Source organism: Artemia sp. Qi Xiang Cuo, chromosome 1 (assembly GCF_049724085.1).
Source record: "Artemia sp. Qi Xiang Cuo chromosome 1, ASM4972408v1, whole genome shotgun sequence".
Taxonomy (NCBI): Eukaryota; Metazoa; Arthropoda; class Branchiopoda; order Anostraca; family Artemiidae; genus Artemia; species Artemia sp. Qi Xiang Cuo.
The window spans coordinates 66267977-66292505 of record NC_142794.1 but is presented as its reverse complement, the minus strand read 5'-3'; the positions used below and the strand labels follow the sequence as shown (position 1 = coordinate 66292505).

Genomic DNA, 24529 nt, shown 5'->3' with positions numbered 1-24529 from the left:
CATAGTGCATTCTTGCAGCCTACAGTATATAATGGTCAAGATATGTCTCCTGTTCACTTAAAAATACCCTTCTGTTGTCATAGCCAAGGGTGAAAGAAAATTGCATTTTTTCTTCGTCTGTCGTCTGTCGCATCACGATATGCTTTAGCATATCTGCCGAGGGAGGTTGTTTTATGCTATAAACTTCTACAGCCGCTCGGAGTGGCATCCCATCTAGATGAGCATAAATTGCATTCTTCATATCTCCAGCCTTCTAAGCATACAATGATGCGTTGGTCTTCCTGATTTTTGGCATCCTGAATAAGGTAAGAGTTGACAATATGAAAAAGAGAAGAATGACGGATTGTGGGTACAGTTCGGTTTTACTGTAGTTTAAATAATTTTGAGTTGGACTTATGTAGGATATAGTCAGGTTTAAGCCCAGCTAGATGGATAAGATAAGATATTTATTTTTAAAAATATCTACCACAAGCCCAGAAAGGGCCAAATTCGGACTTCGGAGTCGAAAAATCATATGGTTGCACTAAAACTGGCAAAAATGCAAAAAACAACAACGATAAATAGAAATAATTTATGAGTCAATAATTAAACTGTAGAGAGTCAATTAAAAAGTCAAAAAAAAAAACTTGTCAAACTAAACTTCAACAAATACAAATCAGAAAAAGAATTAAAAGGGACACTAGAAAAAAGGCGGGTAAAGTAAGCGAATAAATACAAAAAAAGAACGAGATATAAATATATGTAAATTAAAAGGGACACTAAAAAAATGTAAATAATTTAACTGCATAAAGTCAATAAAAGAGTTAAAAAGATAAAACTGGTCGAAAAAAGGGGGCCCCCCTCCTTTTTTCAGTCATTGTTAACAGCCTAGCGAAGGAATTTCCTGACCAATAGAAATTTGTTGATGATCTGATGGTTGTTGAAACTTGCTTCAGAAATTTAATAAGCGACCCTAGAGTATTCTCAATGAAATTGAAGATGACGCCTTGGACTTAGACATAACAGTAAACCCCTCTAAATTCATGATATTGCCGGTTTGTTTCCTCAAATCCTCGCCCTGTTGTCTCAATCCTATCCCTCCTGAAATTTCTGTGTCCTCATTTAAACTACTTGACGTCACAATTTCTTCAAATTTAAAGTGGGATATCCCCGTTAAAGACATCATCCATACAGCTAATGTGTCTATCGCCCTCCTTCAGCTCCTAAATAAATTTAGCGCCCCCCCCCCCTTCCCACTCTTTAAGGATTACTAGCAGCTTGTAAGCATTTGGGTATCGTGGGACACAATGTACTCGACGTGTCATTAGGTACCCTGAACCAAATATCCCAGAGTACCATATAGACACTGTTCTAGAAAAAAATTGCTTCTCTACCAGTAGATGGCAAGCGGCCAAAATGAAGAATATATCAACAAAAAGCCAAGAAATTGATCAATTCCAACTGAACTAATGCATTTCCCCAACTGAGCTTACCTTAAATTACTTCAAAATCTTGCACACTGGCTTTTTTTTCAAAATACACAGAAAAACTTCTCACCTCAAAACTTTGAAAGAAATTTCATCTAACAGTCACTATTTTTCGTCCACAGTTTTAGTGATAGATGGCAAACGCGATGCGCATAGACAACTTTTTTTTACCCCATATTTTCTTGCGGAAGTACACATGTCTCAGTGTACCCTTGTTCCAGCGAACCCACGTCTCCCCTACATTTATTTATTTTTTCCTTTTCATAAAATTTTTCTATAAATTTTGTGTTTGCAGGTCAATGCAATTGTCGAGGCGTGTTGTGCCTTTCTTGAACATCATCTTGATCCAAGCAACGTAATAGGAATTGCCAATTTTGCGCAACAGCATGGTTGTCAAGATCTCTACAGAGCTGCAAAGGCTTTCATACAAACTCACTTCGCGTTGGTATGTTGTTTTACGCCGTTGAAGTTTTGAATCTAGGGCTTTGTGGTTTTATTTCGACTTGTTACATGTGAAGCAATTCGACTAATTGAACGCTTCGATTCCCATTAAATAAGAGGTACACCTAAGGATTTTTTTTTCATTTTATAGCAACAATTTCACTAGAACCAAATACTTTTCACTGAATAAAATTTTTGGTTTATGCTGGGGCTGAAGGCCGTACCCAGGATTTTTTTTCGGGGGGGGGGGGGTTAAACAAAAAAACAAAAAACGCATACAAAATTTGTTTATATCTATTTTTGTTACGTTTTTACGAGTCAGACAAACATTTGGGGGGGGGAGTTCAACCCCCCCCCCCTCCCTCTCTGGGTGTGGCCTTGCTGGGGCTAACAGCTCGGATCTTAAAGATAGATAAGTGTGTAAAGTATCCATGACCTGTGCCGCAAAGGGGCCAGTGTGAGAATTTTCATTTTTCTTATGGGTAAATTTTTAGTTATCAGTTTTCCTGATTAAAAAAATAGGAAGAGAAATCAGTATGAAATGCGTTCCAAGGCCAAGTCTTGAATCTCCACAGCCCAACTTGCATGTCTAAACCCCAAAGAATTAAGCTTTTGGAGAACTTGTCGTCCAAAGGGCATGATGTCCTGTCTGGGGAAATTTTTGTACAGATTTTGGTAAGCTTTACTGATTTATTCCTTTTGCGAAACGGTTTGTTATTTTCATTAAATAAATCAGAACGTTCCACATTTCATGTATAATTTTGGGTACTTGTATATTATTCCGAACACACTCAAGAAGTTACTTTGTTTGATCTTAGTAAAACCACTTTTTCTTTCATGTTCAGTTATAATTAGCTTATTCTTTCGTGAAAAAGTTGGATGCACGTATATTTTAATTAAATATTTAATATATAGAGGCGGTTAACGATTTAATATAATGCGTTCTGGGCGGCCTGCTTTCCATAATTCTTTGTTGTAGTGGCCTTAATTTTGTTTCTAAATTATTATATTTTCATCATTAGGATTAACCTAGTTTTACTTCTTGAGTTGTGGTATATTTCATTAGGATTAACCTAGTTTTACTTCTTGAGTGTGTTCGGGATAATACACAAGTACCTAATTTTGTTGTTTCGTTGCATTTTTTAGTGCAATGAAACCCACTAGCATCCTATTATTAATACCATCTCAACCTAGACAAATTTTAGCAGCTACCTTATTCATCATGAGCCCTGCTCCCTGCCTATGCACCCCATCCTTCCTGCCCAAGTAAATAAATTCTTACCTAATTTCATGTTTCCCACCCCTGGGATGCGAGTTTCTGAAACCCCAAATAAAACTAGTTCAAAGCGTTTTAATTCGTCAGTCAAGATGTTGATTACAAGTTGCAATTTTCATATAACCATGATACAAAAAGCAGGGAATACAAAAAAACTAGTGAAGGTTCAAAAGATTCTATGTATGCCCAAATATCTATAATATTTATCCTGATCGGAAAATGAATAATGGTTTTAACACTTCCAGGTGACGAAAGAAGAGGAATTTTTACAAGTGTCCCCTTGTCAATTAGTAGACTTAATTCAAAATGATAGATTAAATATAAATGACGAAAGAGAAGTGTACGAAGCAGTGGTCCGTTGGGTTCGAGCTGATGAGGAAACTAGACGGCCAAAAATGGAGGCCATTCTTGGCGCTGTTAGATGTCAATTTCTTTCTCCCTCATATATTGTAGAACAAATGGCCAAATGTGACTTGCTAGAGAAGGTAAATTGATGTCTTTATAGTTCTAGGACTTTCTAGGTTCCTTTTGACAATGTTTGGACATTTTATTTCCCAATGGAAAACCGTACTTCTTTCGCCTTGACTCTTTATGTTGATGCTTTGTTTCCAGAAAAAAAAGTACTTTTGGTTGATTGGTATTATATGACTAATATATATTATTAGCCAGTTGCTTCAACACATACTTCCGTTGATGCTCATCTTTTGTTTTCTTTGTTGGCATATATGGTGACACTAGAAAAGTTTTTCTTGTACGTACAGGCTCAAATAAACTGAATTATCTAATATGCTTGCCTCAAATTGATCCAGTCACCATTATGGATAAATTTGGAAGTATATGACTAATATGGATTATTAGTCAGATGCCTCAACACATAGTTCCTTTATTGCTCATCCTTTGTCTTCTTTTTTTGCCATTTATGGTGAACCTAAAAAAATAGTGTTTCTTGCAACTAAAGGTTTGAATGAACTGAATTATCTAATATGCTTACCATAAATTGATCCAGTTAATCATTGTAGATAAATTTTGAAATACATGACTAATATGTATTATTAGTCAGATACTTCAACATAAATTTCATTTATCGTTCATCCGTTTTCTTCTTAGTTGGCATAATAATAAATCTAGGAAAATAAAGTTTTTTTTATAAGCAAAGGCTTAAATGCATCGAACTTTTAAATATACTTACCTCAAGTTTGTCCAGTTAATTTTTTTGGATAAACTGTGAATTATATGACTAATATGTATTGTTAATCAGATACTTCAACGCATAGTTCCTCATTACCTCATATTGATCCTTCTCATCTTTGCGCATAAATTTTGAAGTATATGATGCTTCACATGCAGATGCTTCAACACATAGTTCCTTTAATACCCATCCTTTGTCTTCTTTATTGGCGAATTTAGAAGAAAATGTTTTTCTTCTAAACAAAGGCTTAAATTAACTGAATTATCAAACAGTTCGTGGTAACGAACTGTTAGTAAGGAGTGACCCGGCTCAATGGTAACCGAAACTCTAGAAAATGGTATTTTGATACAAATAGATACATCAAAAGAATCACATTTTAATGCTGATTTCAAATATATAAGTTTAATCCTACCCATCAAAAATTAGGCGCCTGAGAAAATTTGGCTGATTTTCGAAAAAAGGGAGATATACCCCCTAAAAATTATAGAACCTTAATGAAAATCACACCATCATATTCCGCGTATCAGAGAACCCTGCTGTAGAGGTTTCAAGCTCCCATCTACAAAAATGTGGAATATTTGCATTTTTTGCCAGAAGAAAGATCACGGGTGCGTGTTTATTTGTTTGTTTGTTTTTTTTTTGTTTTTTTTTTTCCCAGGGGTGATCGTATCGAACCAGTTGTCCTAGAATATCGTGGGAGGGCTCACTGGAATGGAAATTGAAAGTTCTAGTGCCCTTTTTAAGTTACCCAAAAAAATGGAGGGCAACTAGGCCCCCCCCCCCGCTCATTTTTTTCCAAAAGACACCTGATCAAAATTTTGACATAGCCATTTTGTTCAGCATGTTCGAAAATATTATAAGTATGTCCTTTAGGATGACTTAATCCCCCGAACTTCCCGGGGGGAGGGCTGAAAGTTATGAACTTTACCCACTGTTAACACATAGTATTGGTTATTTGGAAGTATACAGACGTTTTCAGGGGCTATTTTTCCTGGGCGTGGGGGGGGGGGGGTCAGGGGTTATGGGGGAGGATCTTTCCGTGAAGGAAGTTTTCATGGGGGAAGGGACATTGCTATGAAGGGGACGCCACACTTCCCAGCATTATTTAAAAAAAGATCATAAATTTAATATAAAAAAACAAGTATTTCAACTGCAACAGCAGCAACATCAAAACTTTAAACGAACAGAAAATATTACATATATAATTGGGTTCACCCCGTAGTCAATGCCTCGCTCTTTAAGCCAAACATTTTTTAGTACTTTCATAAGAGCTATTTATTCTAATTAACGGCCTTTGTGAATAAGCGGTCATTTCTAAAGAATTGGAACAAAATTTGAACTTTCACTTAAAGAGCAAGGTATTGACTAGGGGGCGAACCCCCTAATAAACGTATTAAAAATATATGAATATAGAAGTTCGTTACGTAAGTTAATTCGTAAGTTACGTATATTTATTACTAATAAAAACGTTCGGAAATAAAATTAAACAAGTTTCGAGAAAGCCATTTAACTAAATAAAAGTAAATTGATATGAAAATTTTGTTTTAATTATTCATGTACGGTGAGCCAAGATCAAAACTTGCATTTATTCAAAAACGTTCAAAAATTAAATAAAAAAAACAAGTTTTTTAAACTGAAAGTAAGGAGCGACATTAAAACTTAAAACAAACAGAAATTATTCTGTATATGAAAGAGACTGTCCCCTCCTCAACGCCTCGCTCTTTACGCTAAACTTTGACTCTGTCTCACAACTTTATTTTTTAAAATAATAAAAAACTTTATCGTAAAGAGCGAGACGTTGAGGAGGGGACAGTCTCTTTCATATACAGAATAATTTCTGTTCGTTTTAAGTTTTAATGTCGCTCCTTACTTTCAGTTTAAAAAACTTGTTTTTTTTATTTAATCAAATAATTGATCCGGTTATTGTTCGAGAATAAATCTTGAAGTATATGACTAATATGTATTACTAGTCAGATGCTTCAACACATAGTTCCTTTAGTGCTCATCCTTTGTCTTTTTTGTTGGTGAATTTTAAAAAAATTAGTTTGTATTGTAAGTAAAGGCTTAAATTAACTAAATTATCAAATATACTACTACTACTACTACTAATAACTCACCGCAGCACCAAGCCGCCTGAGGCCAACACAGCTACGCACGATCCTCCTCCACCCCAATCTATTCAAAGCCTCCCTTTTTACACCCGTCCACGAAGTACCCATTTCCTTTAAATCTTTCTTTATGACCTCCTCCCACCCCAGACGGGGATGACCTGCTTTCCGTTTAGCCCTAGAGGGTTGGCCGAAAAGAACAATCTTCGGCAATCTGTCATCCTTCATCCGCACAACGTGCCCTAACCACCTCAACCTTTCTTTCATTATAGCTCTAGAGAGCGGTATTGAGAGCGGATAAATTTTATCCATTTTCTTCTTTGTTGGCATAATGATGAATCTAGAAAAAAGTTTTACTTATTAGTAAAGGCTTAAATGAACTGAACTATCAAATATTCTTACCTTAAATTGATCCAGTTAATCTTTTTGGATAAATTGTGAAGTATATGAACCAAGCACGGATACAAGGGGGGGGGGGGAGTTGAGGGTGACCCCCCCCCCCCAAACGAGATTCTAAAGAATCTTTCCAATTATACTATTGAGAACTATATGCGAGAAATAAGGACAATCGATCGTTTTCTGAAAAAAAAACAAACAATGAAACATATCTACGCAATAAAATTGTTCAAAGACTTTATGTGTTATAAGCGCAAGACTGAAACGTTTCTGTGCTGGTGGGGATAGCCCAAGAAAGTGCATACCCAGGACAAGAAGATTGGACGGCGACAATAATGTGGCCTGTATAAGCATGCAAATGTTGGTATTCCTTATCACTGCTCCCCGGAGACAGAGACACAGCTAAAGTGTACGTAATACATACGTTCAAATGAAATAATTTTATTTCCATCATTGAACTTGAAACAAATCCAAGATCCCTTTACCAACGCTGTAAATGTTTCCCTCCTTGCTGCTACCGGTTTGTCATCTATTATAAGAGTCTAGGTTGTGTCTTTCTTTATGCCGAATGGCTTTGAATCCTACTGTAAAGAGATTTAAGAAGCATGTGTCACCTCATACCAATCTTGAGTCGGAAATTCCGCTTCTCAATTTCTTCAGCCAAGTCTATGTCAATAGTTAAGTGAGTATATTTCACATCTCCCTTAACATGAGGCCTGGTTATACTTATTTTTTCTCACACGTAAAACCCGTTGCTGGGCACCATATGACCGACTTTTCTTTCGGTCGTACCTTAACGAGGTCCTTTGCGTGGTAATATTCTTTGGGAGATGCATTTCCTGCTGCTAGGGTCAGGTATACTAGCACCATCTATCAACCCCTTTACACATTTTGTCGCTTTTTTCTTGACGTCATATTCTCGCCCTGAATCAGTTCTCTTCTAGTCTCATAGAGAAGAATTTTTGACAAAAAGCCGAATTGGCTCAAGACTTTGTTGTCCACTGCATTAAAATGCATTGTTTATCTTCTGCCAATCTTTTGATGCGTCTGCTTTTCACCCTGATTGGGATACGTTTTGTAGCCTCAGCAAAACTTGTCTTTTTTCCCAGCCAACTGACTAGGTTTTTTCTTATTCCTTGCCCTTTTTCTTAGCTTTTGAGTACCTTTGCCAACAGTACCGGTGACAACATTAGAAATAATACTCTCGTCCTCAGAAATGGTCATTTAAATAATGGGTGCGCTCTCAGACATTGTATTTTGAAAAGAGGATTTTTCTATATTTTTCCCCCCCATTTCTGTAGGAGCCTTTCACGTTGGTGTTCAGACGCTTTGATTGTCCATTCATCTTATATTGCAAACTTTCCTCGCCGTGATGATATCAAAGAGTGATGATATCGTCATGATAAATCTAGAGAAAAAATTTTTTTTTTTTTTAAGCAAAGGCTTAAATGAACGGAATTATCAAGTATATCTAAATCAAATTAATCCAGTTAAATTTTGAATTATATGGCTGATATGTATTATTAGTCAGATACTTCAACATAATCTTCCTTTAACGCTCATACATTTTCTTCTTTGTTGGCATAATGATAAATCTAGAGAAAAAAAGTTTTTCTTATAAATAAAGCCTTAAATGAACTGAATTATTAAATATTCTTATCTCAAATTGATCCAGTTACCCTTTGTGGATAAATTTTGCTGTATATGACTAATATGTATGATAATTCACTGACTAATATTTACTATTATTCAAATACTTCAAAACGAAGTTCTTTTGACGATCATCCTTTGTCTTATTTGTTTGCATATATAGTGAACATAAAAAAAACAGCTTTCTTTAAAGGTACATTAAAATTATGAATTATAACCCTTACCCGAAGCTAATCCTTCTCCATTTTCGTGACATAATCTTGCTGCAATTTTCGAATATTGGTTATTGTTCATATACTCTAAAAATCAACATATTTAACAGAACTCAGCGTTTATTCAAACAGTCAACATTCTTTTATCAGAAATTGAGCTTTAATCCCCTGCGCTTGGAATACATAGATCACTTCTCTTGGTATCAGTACTAGACTCTTTTCTCGTGAAAGCTTTAAGAAACTATTTGGATTAATATTATGGCCCTCGATATATACTTTATTATGACCTCACTCCTTTTTAAATTGTCATGTCATAAAAGTAAAGAACTTTTATGACACAAAAGTTTTATGTCAACGAACTTTTATGTCATAAAAGAAAAGTAAAGAAAATTAAAGTAAATGACGTCACTTCATCTCTGACACTTTCTATACAGGAAAAAAAAATATCAGAATAATTATATTTGTGACTTTAAACCTTATTTTACCATTGTTTATTGGTTCTTTTTGTCATTATTTTTTCTTTTGATCCTATTTCATACAAACAAATAGAACATTGATTTCAAAAAGAAGTTTCTAGATTGGAGATTGGTATTTTTGAAGCAATATTTTGAGCTGATGAATCAGTAAATATTTTAACTGTTGTTTATAGTTAATAACATAATATAAAAAATATTTAAATATTTAATACATAAAATAAGTAAAATACTTAAAAATAAATACAATATCTTAAAAATAGATAAAATATGTAGAATAATTAAACAAAAAATAATATAATTTATAATAATTTAGCTGTTGTTAGAAATGTATTAAAAAGGAAGGAAGTTCGGATAAACAATTACTGCATACAAGCCTAATAAAACTAGATTGATTATCTAAATGTTATTATATTAGTTCCAGGGAGTCTCAAGTATGTTTTTTTTTAAATTTTATGATTGTAAATGAGAAACTGCTTAAAATATTCTTTGTTTTCAATAAAGTGCAAATGACATTCTGACCTTCAGGGAGTTTACGGGGGTGGTAGCCCAACTTGTTTTATGGTAATTTATGCTCGTTTAAGTTGGATTTTATTATTCGGTTTAATTTGCGTTCGCTTTAGGATAGCCTATATCTATATGTCCATAGTAGAATCTGTTTTCTGGGTATTTGAGAATTTATTGTAATTTCTGTTTAAGTTTTGATTATTATATTGTTTTGCTTCTACGTGTTTTAGGTTTAAATCTGCTCTTTATTTGTCTTTGATTTTTTTGGAAAATATGTTTTTAAATAGGGGAAAAAAGTGCAAAAAGTAGCTTTTTCTTTCTTTGTGAGTTACCGATAGAAAAACAGCTTACATCGTTCGGTTTGAACTCAATTTGCAATAATTTTTTTCTATTCTTGTTTTTTCTTTTTTTTTGCTATGTGAAATATAAGCACAGTTAGGCAATGGAAACTCAATTCTTTACTAAAAAATAAGAAATGAATTAAAAAGCAAGAAAATCGTGTCTCTTTCTCCTTCTACTCTTCCCTACCCCTCTGTCTCTCTACCTCCTCCTCCCTTCCTCCTGTTTCTCTCAGCTTCTTCAATCTCACTTAAAATTTATTTAATTGGCTCTGTGTGTAAGCACTACCCAAATTTGTCTTTCTTATATGTTTATTATCCTGCTGAGTAAATATAGGTGTATCATTTAAATTGTTGTAGGTTACTATATTATATATTCTATTTATGTCAGGCTAAAAAACAAACAATGTAATAATATCTTCAAATTTTTTCCATTTATAAATTAAATTCTGCTTTTCACATCTTGGTGTTTTCCTTGTTTCTAGGCCCCTGCTTGTCGTGAATATTTGGCAAAAATTTTCAAAGAGCTATCTCTGCATATTCGTCCAGGGGTTAAAGAGAGGAGACCGGCTTCACCATGCGTAATATTTGTTGCTGGTGGGTACGGTGGCGTCTCAATTGACCATGTGGAACGATATTGTGGCATTGAAAAAATTTGGACCACTCAGGCCAGTTTACCCCATGCGCGTTCTGGTTTAGGAGGTGCAATTCTAGGTAATTTAGAAAGTTTTCTTGTAATTCTTTCTCTTAACTCTCGAGTTAACACACAGAGTTTTAACAAGATAATCCCTCTCAAACCTTTGTATTAGGACTAAATTAATATATGTGAGGCGCGGTGATATAGAGAATTTGAATTCTCGTCAGTGACTCTCGATGCATGAGAATAAACTGCTAACCTTAGACAACGGACTAAATGACTACGCATTGTTGACACAATTTAAATGACAAAGTAATACATACAATCATTCAGAAAGGAAGGGGATTGTATCCCCTCTAAAGATCGCCTGGAACCCCTTTTCCCTTTCCTGAACATAATTTGGCCAAGAATCATACATGGCTAATTGATTTACAAATTCAAAACAAAAAGAAATGCCTGTGCCGTGCTGTTATACGATGCTTAATGTTTGGCACATTAGCGACAAAAACAATAACAACGCTAAGATTTGTATTAATGTTACAAAAAATTGATAATGGAGTAAAAGACGAAATCAGAAACAGAAGGTAGGAGAAAGAGATTTTCCAATGCCATTCAGTAAATTGTGCATAAGGAAAAAAAGTGATTCTAATTCTGTTTTTTTCCTGAAAGTTCTTATTCTCAGGTAATATCTTATTACTGCACAAAGCTAAAAACCAATCAAGAGCTTTGATGCTACAACCTAAGAGGGGACTTGGTCAGCTTGCCTTTCGAGACGTTCAAATGACGCCTATATATATATATATATTTTTTTTTCTCATTCAAAAAATTTATGACATGTGTACCTTAAATTTAATAGGTCAGTGACCTGACATTACACTTCGTTCAAATAAAAATGAATGTATCTTTTGTGTTTGTGTTCATTTATTCGTATTTAAGGTTGTGATTTTCTCTTGTAGTTCATTTATTTTGCAGAGGAGTGCAAAATCTATATACAATAGGATTACATTAAAAATATTAGAAGAAATATTAAGTAAAAGAATTACTAAGACTGTTCAAGTGTTGCAACCCCTTGAACGACCTAGAACTGAAAATTCGCGGTTTAAAGTAAAAAAAAAAAAAAAAAAAAAAAAAAAAAAAAAAAATAACGGTAGAATCAATGGAACCTCTGGACGAGAGATGTTTGATCAATGGAAACTTGGATGACATTCTTGTCAACCTCCTAATTTCTCAATCTTGAAAAGGATACAGGTATTTTGTCAAACATCTTCATCTGGCATACGGTTGATGTCTGGGGCAATCTGCTAGCAGAAGTAATCCATAGGAGGGCATCTACAAACTCCTTAATTTGAGTCACCATCAAAAAGCTCGTAGTAACGAGCTGTAAATGAGGAGCGACTCTGCACAATAGTAACCTAAATTCCAAACAAGGGATTTTCATAACAAATAATCCATTAAAAGAGTTGGCTTTTTATGCTGATTAATTAAAAAAAAAACTTTTCGAAAAAGAAGTTTTTCAAGGAAAAGTAAACGCCATTTTAAACTTAAGATCAGCAGATACAAATACCTGTTAAATTTCAAACTCAAAACAACTAAAAATTACTATTAAAGAATAAATGGAACCCAAAACGAACAGAAATTAAATAAACAATCATAGCAAAAAAAACATACAACAAGTAATAATATAAATAAATAAAGCGAAATAATCTTAAAATGATAATAATCTCAAAAATGAATAAATCTTAAAGCGATTAATGCTTAAATTGAATAAGCAAATCAAGCTTAAAACGAAAAAAAATATTGCTATTGAAGTATAAATGAAACTCAGAACTAACAGAAATTAAATAAACAATCAATGCAAACAAACATACAATAGATACTAATGTAAATGAATAAATAAATCTTAAAACGAGTGAAACTTAAATTGGATATGCAAATCAAGCTTGAAACGAACAAAAATCCTGCAAACAAGAGTTTGGGTATCGCCTCCTTCTCTCATTGTAAAAGTCTAAAACCTACTGCGTCATTGGCGCTTTACTTAAAACGAATTTTATTAAAAACATTTTCTTTTGTACTTAATATTGAAAATAAACATTAAAATTACAGTAAAATTTTGAACTGATGAGCTGTCAGCAATTAATATCATTTTACATCAAATGTTCACTTTAATTTATTAGTTTTTTCTAAAATTCCTCAAGACGAATATAGTTTCACTATAAACAAGAGTTTGGATACTACCCCATTCCTTAATTGTAAAAACCAAAAGCCTACTGCGTCATTGGCGCTTCCCTGAAAACGAATTATATTACAAATATTTTCCTTTCCACTTCTTACAGCATTGAAAATGAAAATAAAATTACAGTGAAATAAAATCTTTAACTGATAGATCTTTAGAAAGTTAATGTCATTATATATCAAATATTAAATTTGTTGTTGTTTGTACTTTCCAAGACTGTTCAAGATATATAGTTTTCAATAAAGCGCCAATGGCGCACTAGGATTTGACTTTTACGGTGAAAAAAGGAGGCGATACCCAAACTCTTTCTTGTAGTGATTTTTGTTCGTTTCAAGCTTGATTTGCATATTCAGTTTAAGTTTCACTCGTTTTAAGATTTATTTATTCATTTACATTAATATCTATTGTATGTTTGTTTGCATTGATTGTTTACTATATGGATTTGGACATATAGATTTGGTTTCTAAGGTCGATCAGCCAAAGGCTAAATACTGATATTATTACTTTTAGAATTGATTGCATTTAATAATAAACCCTATAATCACTCAGCAGAACAGTAAGGCTTAAAATGGTGGCTTAGATCAAAACAACGTTAGAAATATCTTACATTAACTAGAAAAAAGTAAGTGTGATCAAGAAACATGAAGAAGCTTTATACGGTCGAAATATTCAAGCAAAAAAGAAAGAACAAAAGTAATTTAACGCTAGCTGTACTATAGCCGAACCTCTGGGAGTACCTTGATATTAAAAAAGAAAAAAGAAAAGAAAACGTAGCCAAGTACGTATTTCTTCTAAATATGTGAACTGAGTATAACCTTTGTTTTAAATCTGAATAATTGAATCAGAAGTATTCCAATGCCTGCACTTTTTCTGCTATGGTTTTTCAAAGTTAGCCTTTTGTAACAAATTTGGGAATTTTCTACTATTGAAAATAAAGTAAAACCTTAATTGCTTATGAGGTTTATCTCATAAAAGTTAATATTCCAAATTTAAATTCGTAACAGCTTGTTTTATCATAATTTTTTAATTTTATTTTTTGAATACCGAGTATTCAGAGAAATTCTAAAAGGCAATAGCACAAATATTTCAATTCCCCCTCCCCTTAAACAAGTGATTTACGTATTTAATTTAGCGTAAGTTGAATTATAAATCAGTATACAAATTTCGGATTTTGCATACAAACAAACCTTAAAAGATAGTTGTACCAACAATTTAAGTAGAAGAAACATTCCTGTGACAATTAAACATTTAATTTAAAAGTTAGTCTGGAACTAAGTATTTTAATTCTCGAACCAAAAATTATGATCATTAGTGTAAGTATGTTGTATTGTGGGTGTAATTAAAATGTTTTTCTTAGGGTTGTCAGGATATCTCGGATTGTATCCCAGGCGTGGGGGCTTATCCAACCCTGGGGGGAGGGGCTAAGACCCAAGGCTTTGTCTCAGAAGGGGGCTCTAATCTGGGATGTGCGCATGAGGGCCTTGGGGCTGATCTCCCCTCTGAATCCCAAGTTTTCTCGGATTTCTGGACAGTATTTATTCAAATTATCAAATGGATTTGATTTTTGTAAATTTCTCCACATTTGTGTTGCCAAAAATATTAACCGATAAATAAAATTATTATTATCGAAAATCTGGCTATCATAAAAAGATGCGTCCTTCTCAGTGTTTGTATAATTCTTCGCTTCTCTTTTTGTAGGAGGATTATTTTATGTAATTGGAGGTCGAACTTTAATGCCTGGTACAAATTCTGACTGTCAGTGGGTTGATGTGTATGACCCTGCTAAAGATGAATGGGAGCCTCGACAACCCATGCTTCAGAGGCGAACGAGGCATGGTGTAGCTGCTTTGGATGGTTATATTTACGCAGTTGGCGGCTCTCAAGGGAAAGTATTCTTAAATAGTGTAGAAAGGTAATTTTATGGTTCTTTACTTTAATTAATGACATACTAATTGATCAGTGTAATTTTTCAAAAACAGGCGGATGCCAAATAAATAAAAAAAATCAAGCAACCTCTCCTAATTTAAGTGTAGAATGGTCTTAAAACTGGAAACGATCTATAACATTAGTAAAGTTTAATTAGAGTAGATATTTTTTTAACTAGCTCTTCCGATGGTCATATACGTTTTCTTGCCTCCACATTGGAAATTCTAAGCGCTAAAATCTTAAGGCTATTTTAATAAAGACCTTTTTCATTAAGCTGAGAGGAGAGAACCAGCTCCACTCTCAAATTCAACTGTTTAATCCAAAGGTTCATTTTTTGAAACTCACTTTTCAGGGTGCGATAAACAGCCTCAGGGGATACTATTCAAGTATCAAGTACAATGAAAAGGAAATATGATTGTTTGAATCGGTTTAGTAGAAGCTTCCACAACCATGAGTATTTTTGAAATTGGGAACAATTAAGGGAATCCAATTTTAAATGAAAAGGCCTCCATATTGTGTGATTCCGTTTCTGGTAGTAGCAGGCACTAAACTTAAAAAAAAGGGTAGGTGAAAAATCGGCAAAAATAAGCTAAAAGTAGATTGAAACAAACGTATGAAAAAGTGCAGCTTTCTTTTAAAGGTTTAGTTGCCTTTGGGAACAAACAGAACGCTAATATTTGAATTTTAACGGCCGAAAAGCGTTGTTAAATTTAACAAATTAATTTTGCTTATTTGGTTTTCCGTTTCAGCGTGGCAACACTTACGAAAATATGGTACTACCCTAAAAATTTCAAAGTTTTGAAACAACCCAAAGACAATTCTTGGGAAATATTAGTTTTCAGGTATGAATAAGCCTAAGGTGAGTCTAGGGGGGGGGGGGGTCTAAAAATTCTTCTATTTTCATGCCCTTGATACTTAAAGGATTTATAGAAGTGCCGTATCCTTAACTTATAAAAATACACTTGCATTACAATATACAGTTACCAATACAAAGTACTATACCGTCAAAATTCGTTGATTAGATGGATATATATATTCATTTAAACGAAAAATCTTACAAAATAAATTCGCATATTTCGGTAGAGAGCTGTGATTTTGCTGCCGATTGTTATATGGACAAATATTAGACGTGACATTCACATAAAAAACAGTACGTATAAAAAAGACAAACAACAGGGCGGGGAGGGGGGTAAGAGGGGATCTGATAATTTTCAGAGATATAATGACAGAAAACAAAATAGTTCTGACAATTTTTTAGACGAAATTGCCTATTCATTTTTGTGTAGAAATGTATAGTAGTAGAGGGTTAAACCTTTATTAAAGATAGTGACCTAAAAATCGTAAAACCTAAATATTTTTGATATATAATATTTTTGGTTTCATAGCCAAAACATGTATCATCGAAAAGAGAACAAAATAGTTTTTTTTTTTTTTTTTTTTTTTTTCACTGAGTACGACTTAGCAGAGGTCCTTGTCAAAATATTTGCTTGTTTGCGTCTTCATGTGTTACCACTGGCTGATAAAATTCCTCGTTTTTTTCACCGATTTGATTTTTCTTTTCATTTATTGTATCCTCTGCTCTCTTGGTTTCTTATACATGGCCAAAATTTATCAACTGATCGTATCGTTGACACCGTACCCTTCTGGATGGGGGAGGGTCAGGATTTTAATCTCCTGCAAAATGTATAATTGTATGTAAATACGTGTATTTATTTGTGTTATTGTTAAGACACCTTTTCCATAGTTGAGCTCCCCTCCCCAAATACTGGACACTCCAGTTTGGTTAGGCCTTTCAATTAATTTAAGGAGGGGATCCACCTATCCCAAATTATGTGCTGGTATGCTGAATTACTGCATTTTATATCTGTAATGCTGACCGAGGAATAATGTAAACAATGTTTTACATATGACTCATAACTATTTCTGACAAGATTATTTTTTAGTTGACAACGATAGACCCCTATAACTACTTAAATAAATTAATTTTTTAACTAAATGAATCATTTATCAAGAAAGGATCAGCCTATAATACCTTACAACTTATAAGAATCCCACCAACATTGAATGGACCTTCCATATCCAGAATTTGAGCAGCAGGGGCTAATCTAGAGCCAAAATCTCGGGGGCCAATGTGACAAGGGTGTCAATAATTGACTAAATTGACAAATCTATTTTAAAACGAGAGTGAAAAACAGAAGAAAAAACAAAGAATGTGAGCTCCAGAACAAATATTAGGGGGGGGGGGGGTCAAGGTCGCCCCCGGCCTCCCCCTTGGATCCGCAATTGGTAGTAAGCTGTGCTTTTTGTGGTATTTGTTCTACTTCGAAAAAGCTTTCTCGTTCTCTTCACTAAGGTACGCACTTCTATACGCCTTAGCGTCTGGAATGTAGTCTGGGAGTCATGTTTGGGAATATAGAACCCCAAAAGCAAACCTAAATAGACCAGTAAAAATGTTTAAAATGAAATTGTAGAGTAAGGTTGATTTAATAATTAACAATTCGCAATTAAGGCCACCCAAGACATTTTTTTGTCTCTTAATCCTGCATAGTTTGAAATGTCTCTATTTCCCTCCATATTTCTCTCCTTTTTTTGTCAATAAACTGCAAATCACCCAATAAGTCTAAATAACACCTTCTAAAAAATAAGAAGAAAAAAGAGAACAATCCGGTTAACCATTAAAGAAAAAAAAGATTCAAGCTAACAGAAAAAACGGTAGGAAACTATCGCATCAAATGTCAATGTATCGTCAGAGTATGTCCGTTTTAGACGGTTTTTGTTTGTAGACGAAAATATGTTTTCTACTATTAAGAAAGTTAAAAATAAAAGATATTTTGAGTAGTTCTAAGGGAATTTGATTAATTTTAGACATCAAGTTCCCATCCCACGCATCCTATTTTTCTAAATACAAGGGAGGGAGATAGAAGTATCCGCTTCTTCCCGCGAAAGATTTTGCTTCTTTCATTTAATAGCCTTGCCATGAGATTGTCTGTAACAACAATTCTTATTTATTTGTTAGGGTTTACGCTTGTTTTAATTGTTTGCGCTTTGCTTGTTTTCGGTATGCTCTTTTTTTCTGCTGTCCGGTGGTTTTAATATTTCAGTAAAAGGCGGCAATTTTGCCATTGTTCGATAGCTTAAATTCAACTCTGTCTATCTACCAAATTACATTTTGAGATTTGGTTTTCTAAGCCCTTTTAGTTCATTATCTAGAAAAAAGTGTAAGTAATATCACAATTCTGGTTTGGCTAATGGATAAATCTGAAGCTAACTAATTCAGTGATACGAATATCTTTCCTTTTTAGCGGTAAGTATTGCTGCTGTAAGATTGTCCCAAAATCGAGTATTTCACAAGGAACTTAAACGTATTGTTTTTTAAAGTATTTTTTTTTCACTAATAAAATCTCTTGGCATATATTTTACACATAAAATCTATTCATATACCTCCAAAATTTTTATAACGCTAAAATTTAAACCGCTGGATGTTTGAATTTTTCATATTTATTTTTTGTTATCAGTTCTAGAGTTTTTGACTTATTGTTATTTTTCTTGATATTTGGTCGCAGTTTCTTTGTACGTTGTACTTTTCAAAATTCGGCTTTCCGGTTTTTATTTCTCATGTTTTTTTTTCATTTTATCCGCATTAAAGAGGGCTTGATGCCCAGCTGAGGTAACTGCTCAACAGTTGCGTTTTACTTTTCTTCTCGACTGAAATTCTTCCTTTTCTTTTACCTTCTTGTGTCAAATTTGTTTTGCATCTAATTATTTGGGTCGTTTTTTATTCAATTTACGGATTTTCGTAACTTTTCTGTCTTGTAATTATTTCATTTACAATATATGCTCTCAGACGATTTTTTTGTTATTTTAGGACAGGTGATTAAACAATTAACTCTGCTGGAAAAATAATTATTATTATCTTTTTACAATGATGGTGCAACATTTCTTAAATCCATGACGGGTCAATGTCTAGAATTATTGTAAAATCATGTGTACGTGGTATTTATCGTCTTTAGTAACAATTTTTGGACGATAAGTTGACCTTGAGAATCTTGTATGCAAAATATTCCGCCATTTTTTGTAGAGATCTAAATTAAGACATTTTTCACCATGGGAAAATGTAAGGTATTGAACAAGTAGGGTGGAAGAACATCAAGTCTTTGGATCTCTTAAAAGACAAAAGAAAATATTCTACTTAACGTTCGACTTTCGTTAAATCTAGAACCAACATAAAACCATTTGGAATTGTCGGTAAAGCTGTTTTGATTGTTGTTTTGTTGTTTTTTGTTTGTTTGTTTTTTTTTGCCCCACCCTTCTAACGCCAAATCATCAAAGATTGTTAATCTTTGTATTTATTCATCGTATATAATTTTTTTCCTTTTTCTTTTACGAAAATAAACATAATCTTGTTTCATTGCTCAGCATTCAATTCTTTCCATTCTGGCAAGTTGAACTATTTACTATCCTGTGTTTTTTTTTATATATATATATATCATCCTTTTTTAATAAATGGCTTATTCTTATTCTATTCTCCTAAAAAAATTTTTCAGTGCTTTGTTTTGGAAGTTAAACTATGTTCATGAAAAAGTTTAGTACTATTATAGTTATGAAAGTTTAACAGCAAGGTTAAAGAAATTCGTTCTGACACATTTAAGAGGGAGTTCGTTCTGACACATTTAAGAGGGAGTTTTCATTCTTGTGATGTTTACGTATGTTCAAGATTTTCAATAATTTGTAACTGTTTAATATTGCCGTCATTAAAGGTATGACCCATCTCAAGATAAATGGTCCTTTTTGGCCCCAATGGCCAGTCCTAGAGTGGGCGTTGCAGTTGCAGTTGTAAATCGTCTATTATATGCCATTGGAGGATTTGATGGTCGACAGAGATTATCTAGTGTTGAGTGTTACCATCCTGAACGAGACGAATGGATTCAAGTATCTCCCTGTAGCAGACGAAAAAGTGGCGCAGGTAAGGTCTAGGTTATCGTTCGGTAGGGTAAGACACTTCCTATTAAATTCCTTTTTTTCTTTCTATCATTGTTATACCCTTAACATTGTTGGGTAGGTAAAAAATAAAATTGAGTATTTTTTAAAGCAAAATCGAAATAATTATTTAGATCTCATTTGCACTTTACTGAAACCAAAATTATGTTTGCTATTCAATGGGTACGAGGACCTGTTAACCGGACTCTCCTCCTGAGTGTATTCTTGGTTGAAGACATTGACCTCTTCTAGTCTGGACCCTTTTATCCACGCCCTTAAATTTTAGTTTTCTATGAATCTTGGTTGGGTTTTCCAAGACAGGAGAAGAATTTCACTTCGGTAGTCGGATTTCCTCTCCATCTGATGAGTAAATATCTTCAAGTCTCTGGTTATTAATTTCTGTTTTGAATAAATTCAAAAAATCTGTTTCTCGGGCCGCAAAAAATATCTTCTTAATGCTCTTGCTTGGCAGCGGTGCACGCGTAGAGGGGAAGACATTTCAGTGCCGTTAATCTTCTCTAGAGCGGCCTGTTGTGGACGAGGGTCAGAGCTTCGCCAGGGTTGATTTATCAGGAAGTGCGAAGTGAGAAAAAACCCGTTTATAATAAATAAAAAGTTTTGTTTTCAAATACCTACCTTTTTAAATAAGGGTTTTTCCATGAATTCTTTAGAGAATTTTACTTTCCATCAGATTTAACACCTAAATCGCACGTGACAGTGTCACTTTGCTGTTTTTTTCCCGAAGCAAAAGACATTGTTGTCCTATGTCAGAATCGAGCTTTACAGTTGATTGGAAAATCATTTCATAAAACCATTTTAGGTTGTGCTGCCTTCGAACACTACATCTACCTCGCTGGCGGATTTGATGGGGACAATCAATTAGCAGCATTGGAGCGGTATGATACAGAGAATGATGTATGGACATCATTATCACCGATGATTTCAGCAAGGAGTGCATTCCAACTTGTAGTTTTGGATTCAAAACTTTATGCCATCGGTAGGGCTTTTCTTTGAATCCAAATTTATTTTTGTACCTCCTCCCCAACCCCCAAAAAATAATCCTGCGCACTTGTCTGATGTTCAATCGGGGTAAATGTTAGTAACTTAAAATTAACGAAATGATTAAATCTAATCGATCCTCATTATTAGTTATCCCCCGACCCTGCCATATGGCACTGATGATCATGATAAGATAAAAGAAGGGCTCATTTGATCTTCAATGCTGGGATCCATTGTAGTTTTTCAGCAACAAAACTAATCTGAGGAAGCCCAGAACCCCTTTTGTGTCTTTTATGCCTCGTTTGACATTTGACCAATATTTCAAGGTAGTAGCTGCAACCAAAACGGTTCTACAGAAATATGTCTCCTGATGTGAAATGGTGGGTGTCGTCCCAGGGACAAAGGTTTCCCATTGTGCTACTATCCCATGTTTTAAAAGGGAAAACATGCAGCAATGATTGACAACGGGTATAAATAAGGGCCCGGGATTCCCAGAGACCTTAATCCGTCATTGCCCAACCTCGTACATGTAGATTTATCTGATTTTACCCTCCCTGGATTTTTTTTTTTTTTTTTGGTTTTTTTTGTGCTTAATGGCAAGGTAAAGATTATTAATAAAATTTGAACAATGATTTTAAATTATTTTTTAAGGTGGATACGATGGACGTGGGATTATTGCCTCTGTCGAAGCATATGACTTTGAAAAGGATGTGTGGACTGAAAGTGTGCCATTAAGTGTTCGACGATCTGGTCACGCGGCCAGTGTGATATGTGCCCCATGCTCTGTGCATCTCTGCTGATGATTTGCTGAAGGTCCAGTTTGATTAGCTTGTAAAATGAGCTGTGATACGCAATAGTTTTTAGCCTATGTTCTGATAGAATGGTATTATTTAAGCCTCGTTTCTAGTTATAGACTCTTAATCTTAGAATATTGTGGCTGTGCGACATTCGAAAGGACATACATTTTACAGAAAACTGAAAAGCGTTTGGACAAGAGTTATTCTTGCTTCTTTTTAGCTAATTAGCCCTATTCTATTTCAATCTTCTTGCCATTATTGTCATAATAGCACTTTGTTTCGTGCTGGAAAGTTGTCCGAAAAACTTGTGAAAAAAGGAAATTTGTGATGAATCGCTCGAAACATTTTTCCGCACTTCCAACACTACATGACACTCTTTTGCCAGGAAATTTGTGAAGTAGGGAAAACTTTGGAATTATACAAAACTTTTGCCAAACGAGAAAACCCTGCAATTTCTTCAGGGGTTAAAGACGGGATAAATGGAAAATCGACTGTATTGATATTCCACCGAAAACTGAAAAGGGGCTATTTTAATGTTAATAATGGCCAGTTGTTTGAAACTTTTGTTTCAAGTGTTTTAAAACATAGGAGCTAATTATCGTAGCAATGATAGTGTCATAAATTGGTAAACAATGAGATAGTAACTCAAAATTGTTAATATCATTTACACCTAGTTTTCATCACTTCAAAAAAATAATAATAAATAAATAAGAAACTTGTCTCAGCTTGTTCTAAAATCATCCTTTCAGAATTTCCTCTGAAAGTTTTTAGGAAAAATTAGAATTCCTTGTATTTTCCTAAAGTTTTTGATATTATGGCTCTTAATGTTTGTCTTAAACATTTCGCTGCACCATGGACGGAAAAATTACCAAATATACTGCAATTCATTTACATGTGTCCCTATTTAGCTTATATATTCATATTTTATAGCAATTTTTTGTTCAGTAATATCTTTTTGTTCAGTACAATTCACTTTCAATTTTAACTTTTCAGCTCTCAATTTGTACTGAAATAAGAGCGACCGAAAATGACTGACTAAGTCGACGTCATAATGAAACGTCAATGTTATGTCAAAGGCTCTTAACGAATTTTCTCCGAATTGTAAACTATATAGATCGTTTTTTTTTTCAGGCCAGAAAATCCCAGGATGCCAATTTGCCAAAAAAAAAAAAAAATATAGAGCCGTCTTCGAGAATTTTTGGAGATATTTCAATTCATAAAAAGCTAACTTGTTTCACCATGTCCTAAAATCCTCCTTACCCACTTTCAATAAAAAAAATGTACCGTTACCCTCCTCTTTTTATTTTAGTGCTCATACTCTGTACTGATTTCCGTGCTATTGTTTTTGCCAAAAATTGTCGCCAGGCAATCAGCGCTAACTAGTAGCGAAACCAGATCAGCATTTTGCTGATGTTTTCATTAAAATCTTCATGTTTTTTAATGATTTTTGTGCTAGTAGGAAAAAAGAAATAATGTATTTTGAAAAATTATATTTAAATATTAGTGATAAATGATGCGCTAGAAGATAAATCAAACCAAGAGTCTATCGGAGATATTGAAGCATAATTCTCACTTTGAGGCATCATTAAGTAACGCATTTTGAATTACCGTGGCTAGGGGAATTACCAAAATACCGTGGCATTTTGAATTACCGTGGCTAGCGTGTTTGCTTGGCAAAGGTCATGGGCTCATCTTCTACAAAATATCTTTATGGAATACAATACGAGGACTTCCCATCGCCAATTTTGGAGTAAGGTTTCTGCAACTTTCCATTATTATAGTTTATTGGAAGCTTATTGCTATGATTTATTAAGGCGTAAAGTAAGAATATTTAAGCCTGAAATAATGGTTGTTTAAAAATTCCAGTAATCAGATCCGAAAGAAATTTAGTTAATGGAGGGTTAGTAGGATTTTTCTGGAAGAGGGTTGGAAGGTAGGACACTTTTCTGTTCCATTTTTAAAGAAATGTTTCTATTTTCTACAGACATCTAACAGATGTCTGTTTTATCTCTATGGAGGAGGTAGCTGCATTGTCTGCTCCTCCCCCTGGCTTTGGCCATGCATATTTCATGTAATATATTGAAATCATAAAAGACATATTAAAAATGGATATGTTAATCTTAGAAATCCTAACAAAAATTAAAGCAGGTTGAAGACCTCATAATATTTGATAAACAGCGTAAAGCTCCGTGGACCCCAAAATAAAAAGCCTCTGTATGTTTTTTTCTTTTCGAAATCGATTATGTTTGTTAGCTTGTAACCTGTAATGCTTAGCCACTATTTTTATGTTTGCTTATCAAGGAGTTGTATTTTTCTATTAAGGTTTTGCTCTTTAGTAGGCTCTAACTATTTCTGCGACCATGATTAATTTTACAAGAAGTATTTCAAATCTCGCATATTTTGTATGATTTTCTCAAAATTTGTGGAATAAAAACATGAATATGAATGGCTTATTCTTGCACTGTTATTATGGCTTCCTTCAAATTCAGTTAGTTAGCAGAACGAAAAAAGGAAAGAAAAACAAGTATATGATATAACTGATACATTTTATGTCATTAAGTGAGCATTTAATTTCCTGGAATAGGGTGTTAGTTCGACTAAGCCTAATATGTGTCGCTCAAAGGTGTTGTGCTGCTTACTTTGTTTAAAACGATGGGAAACCAGATTCTTGAAGCAAGACTTAGAATTACCAGTGGAACCACGATATTTCTAAAAACCGGATTGTCAAATGGTTAATTATGGAAAAGCTAAATTTTTAAGCCCGGCTCACGACCTCACAAGATCTTCAATCTCAGATAGCGATCTTTCTTAAAGCTAAGTTGTCGAATTCATAATCTAGATTATGAACTCACGAACCTGGCTACCAGTGGAACGGCATCTTTACAATCTTGATTATGCATTTAC

General features: G+C 33.9%; 1 protein-coding gene across 2 annotated transcripts in view; it reads left to right on the top strand.

Moving 5' to 3' along the window:
• LOC148956615 (kelch-like ECH-associated protein 1) overlaps nt 1-24071 on the top strand; it is a 74194-nt gene extending 50123 nt beyond the window's left edge. For both annotated transcript variants that reach the window (XM_089086107.1, XM_089086102.1), the window contains exons 5-11: nt 1762-1911; nt 3429-3668; nt 10542-10770; nt 14625-14838; nt 19610-19815; nt 20650-20826; nt 21480-24071. In XM_089086107.1, coding sequence (XP_088942233.1) covers nt 1762-1911; nt 3429-3668; nt 10542-10770; nt 14625-14838; nt 19610-19815; nt 20650-20826; nt 21480-21628 — 1365 coding nt within the window. In that variant the 3' untranslated portion in view covers nt 21629-24071. The remainder of the gene's footprint in view (nt 1-1761; nt 1912-3428; nt 3669-10541; nt 10771-14624; nt 14839-19609; nt 19816-20649; nt 20827-21479) is intronic.
• The last annotated feature ends 458 nt before the right edge of the window (nt 24072-24529 follow it).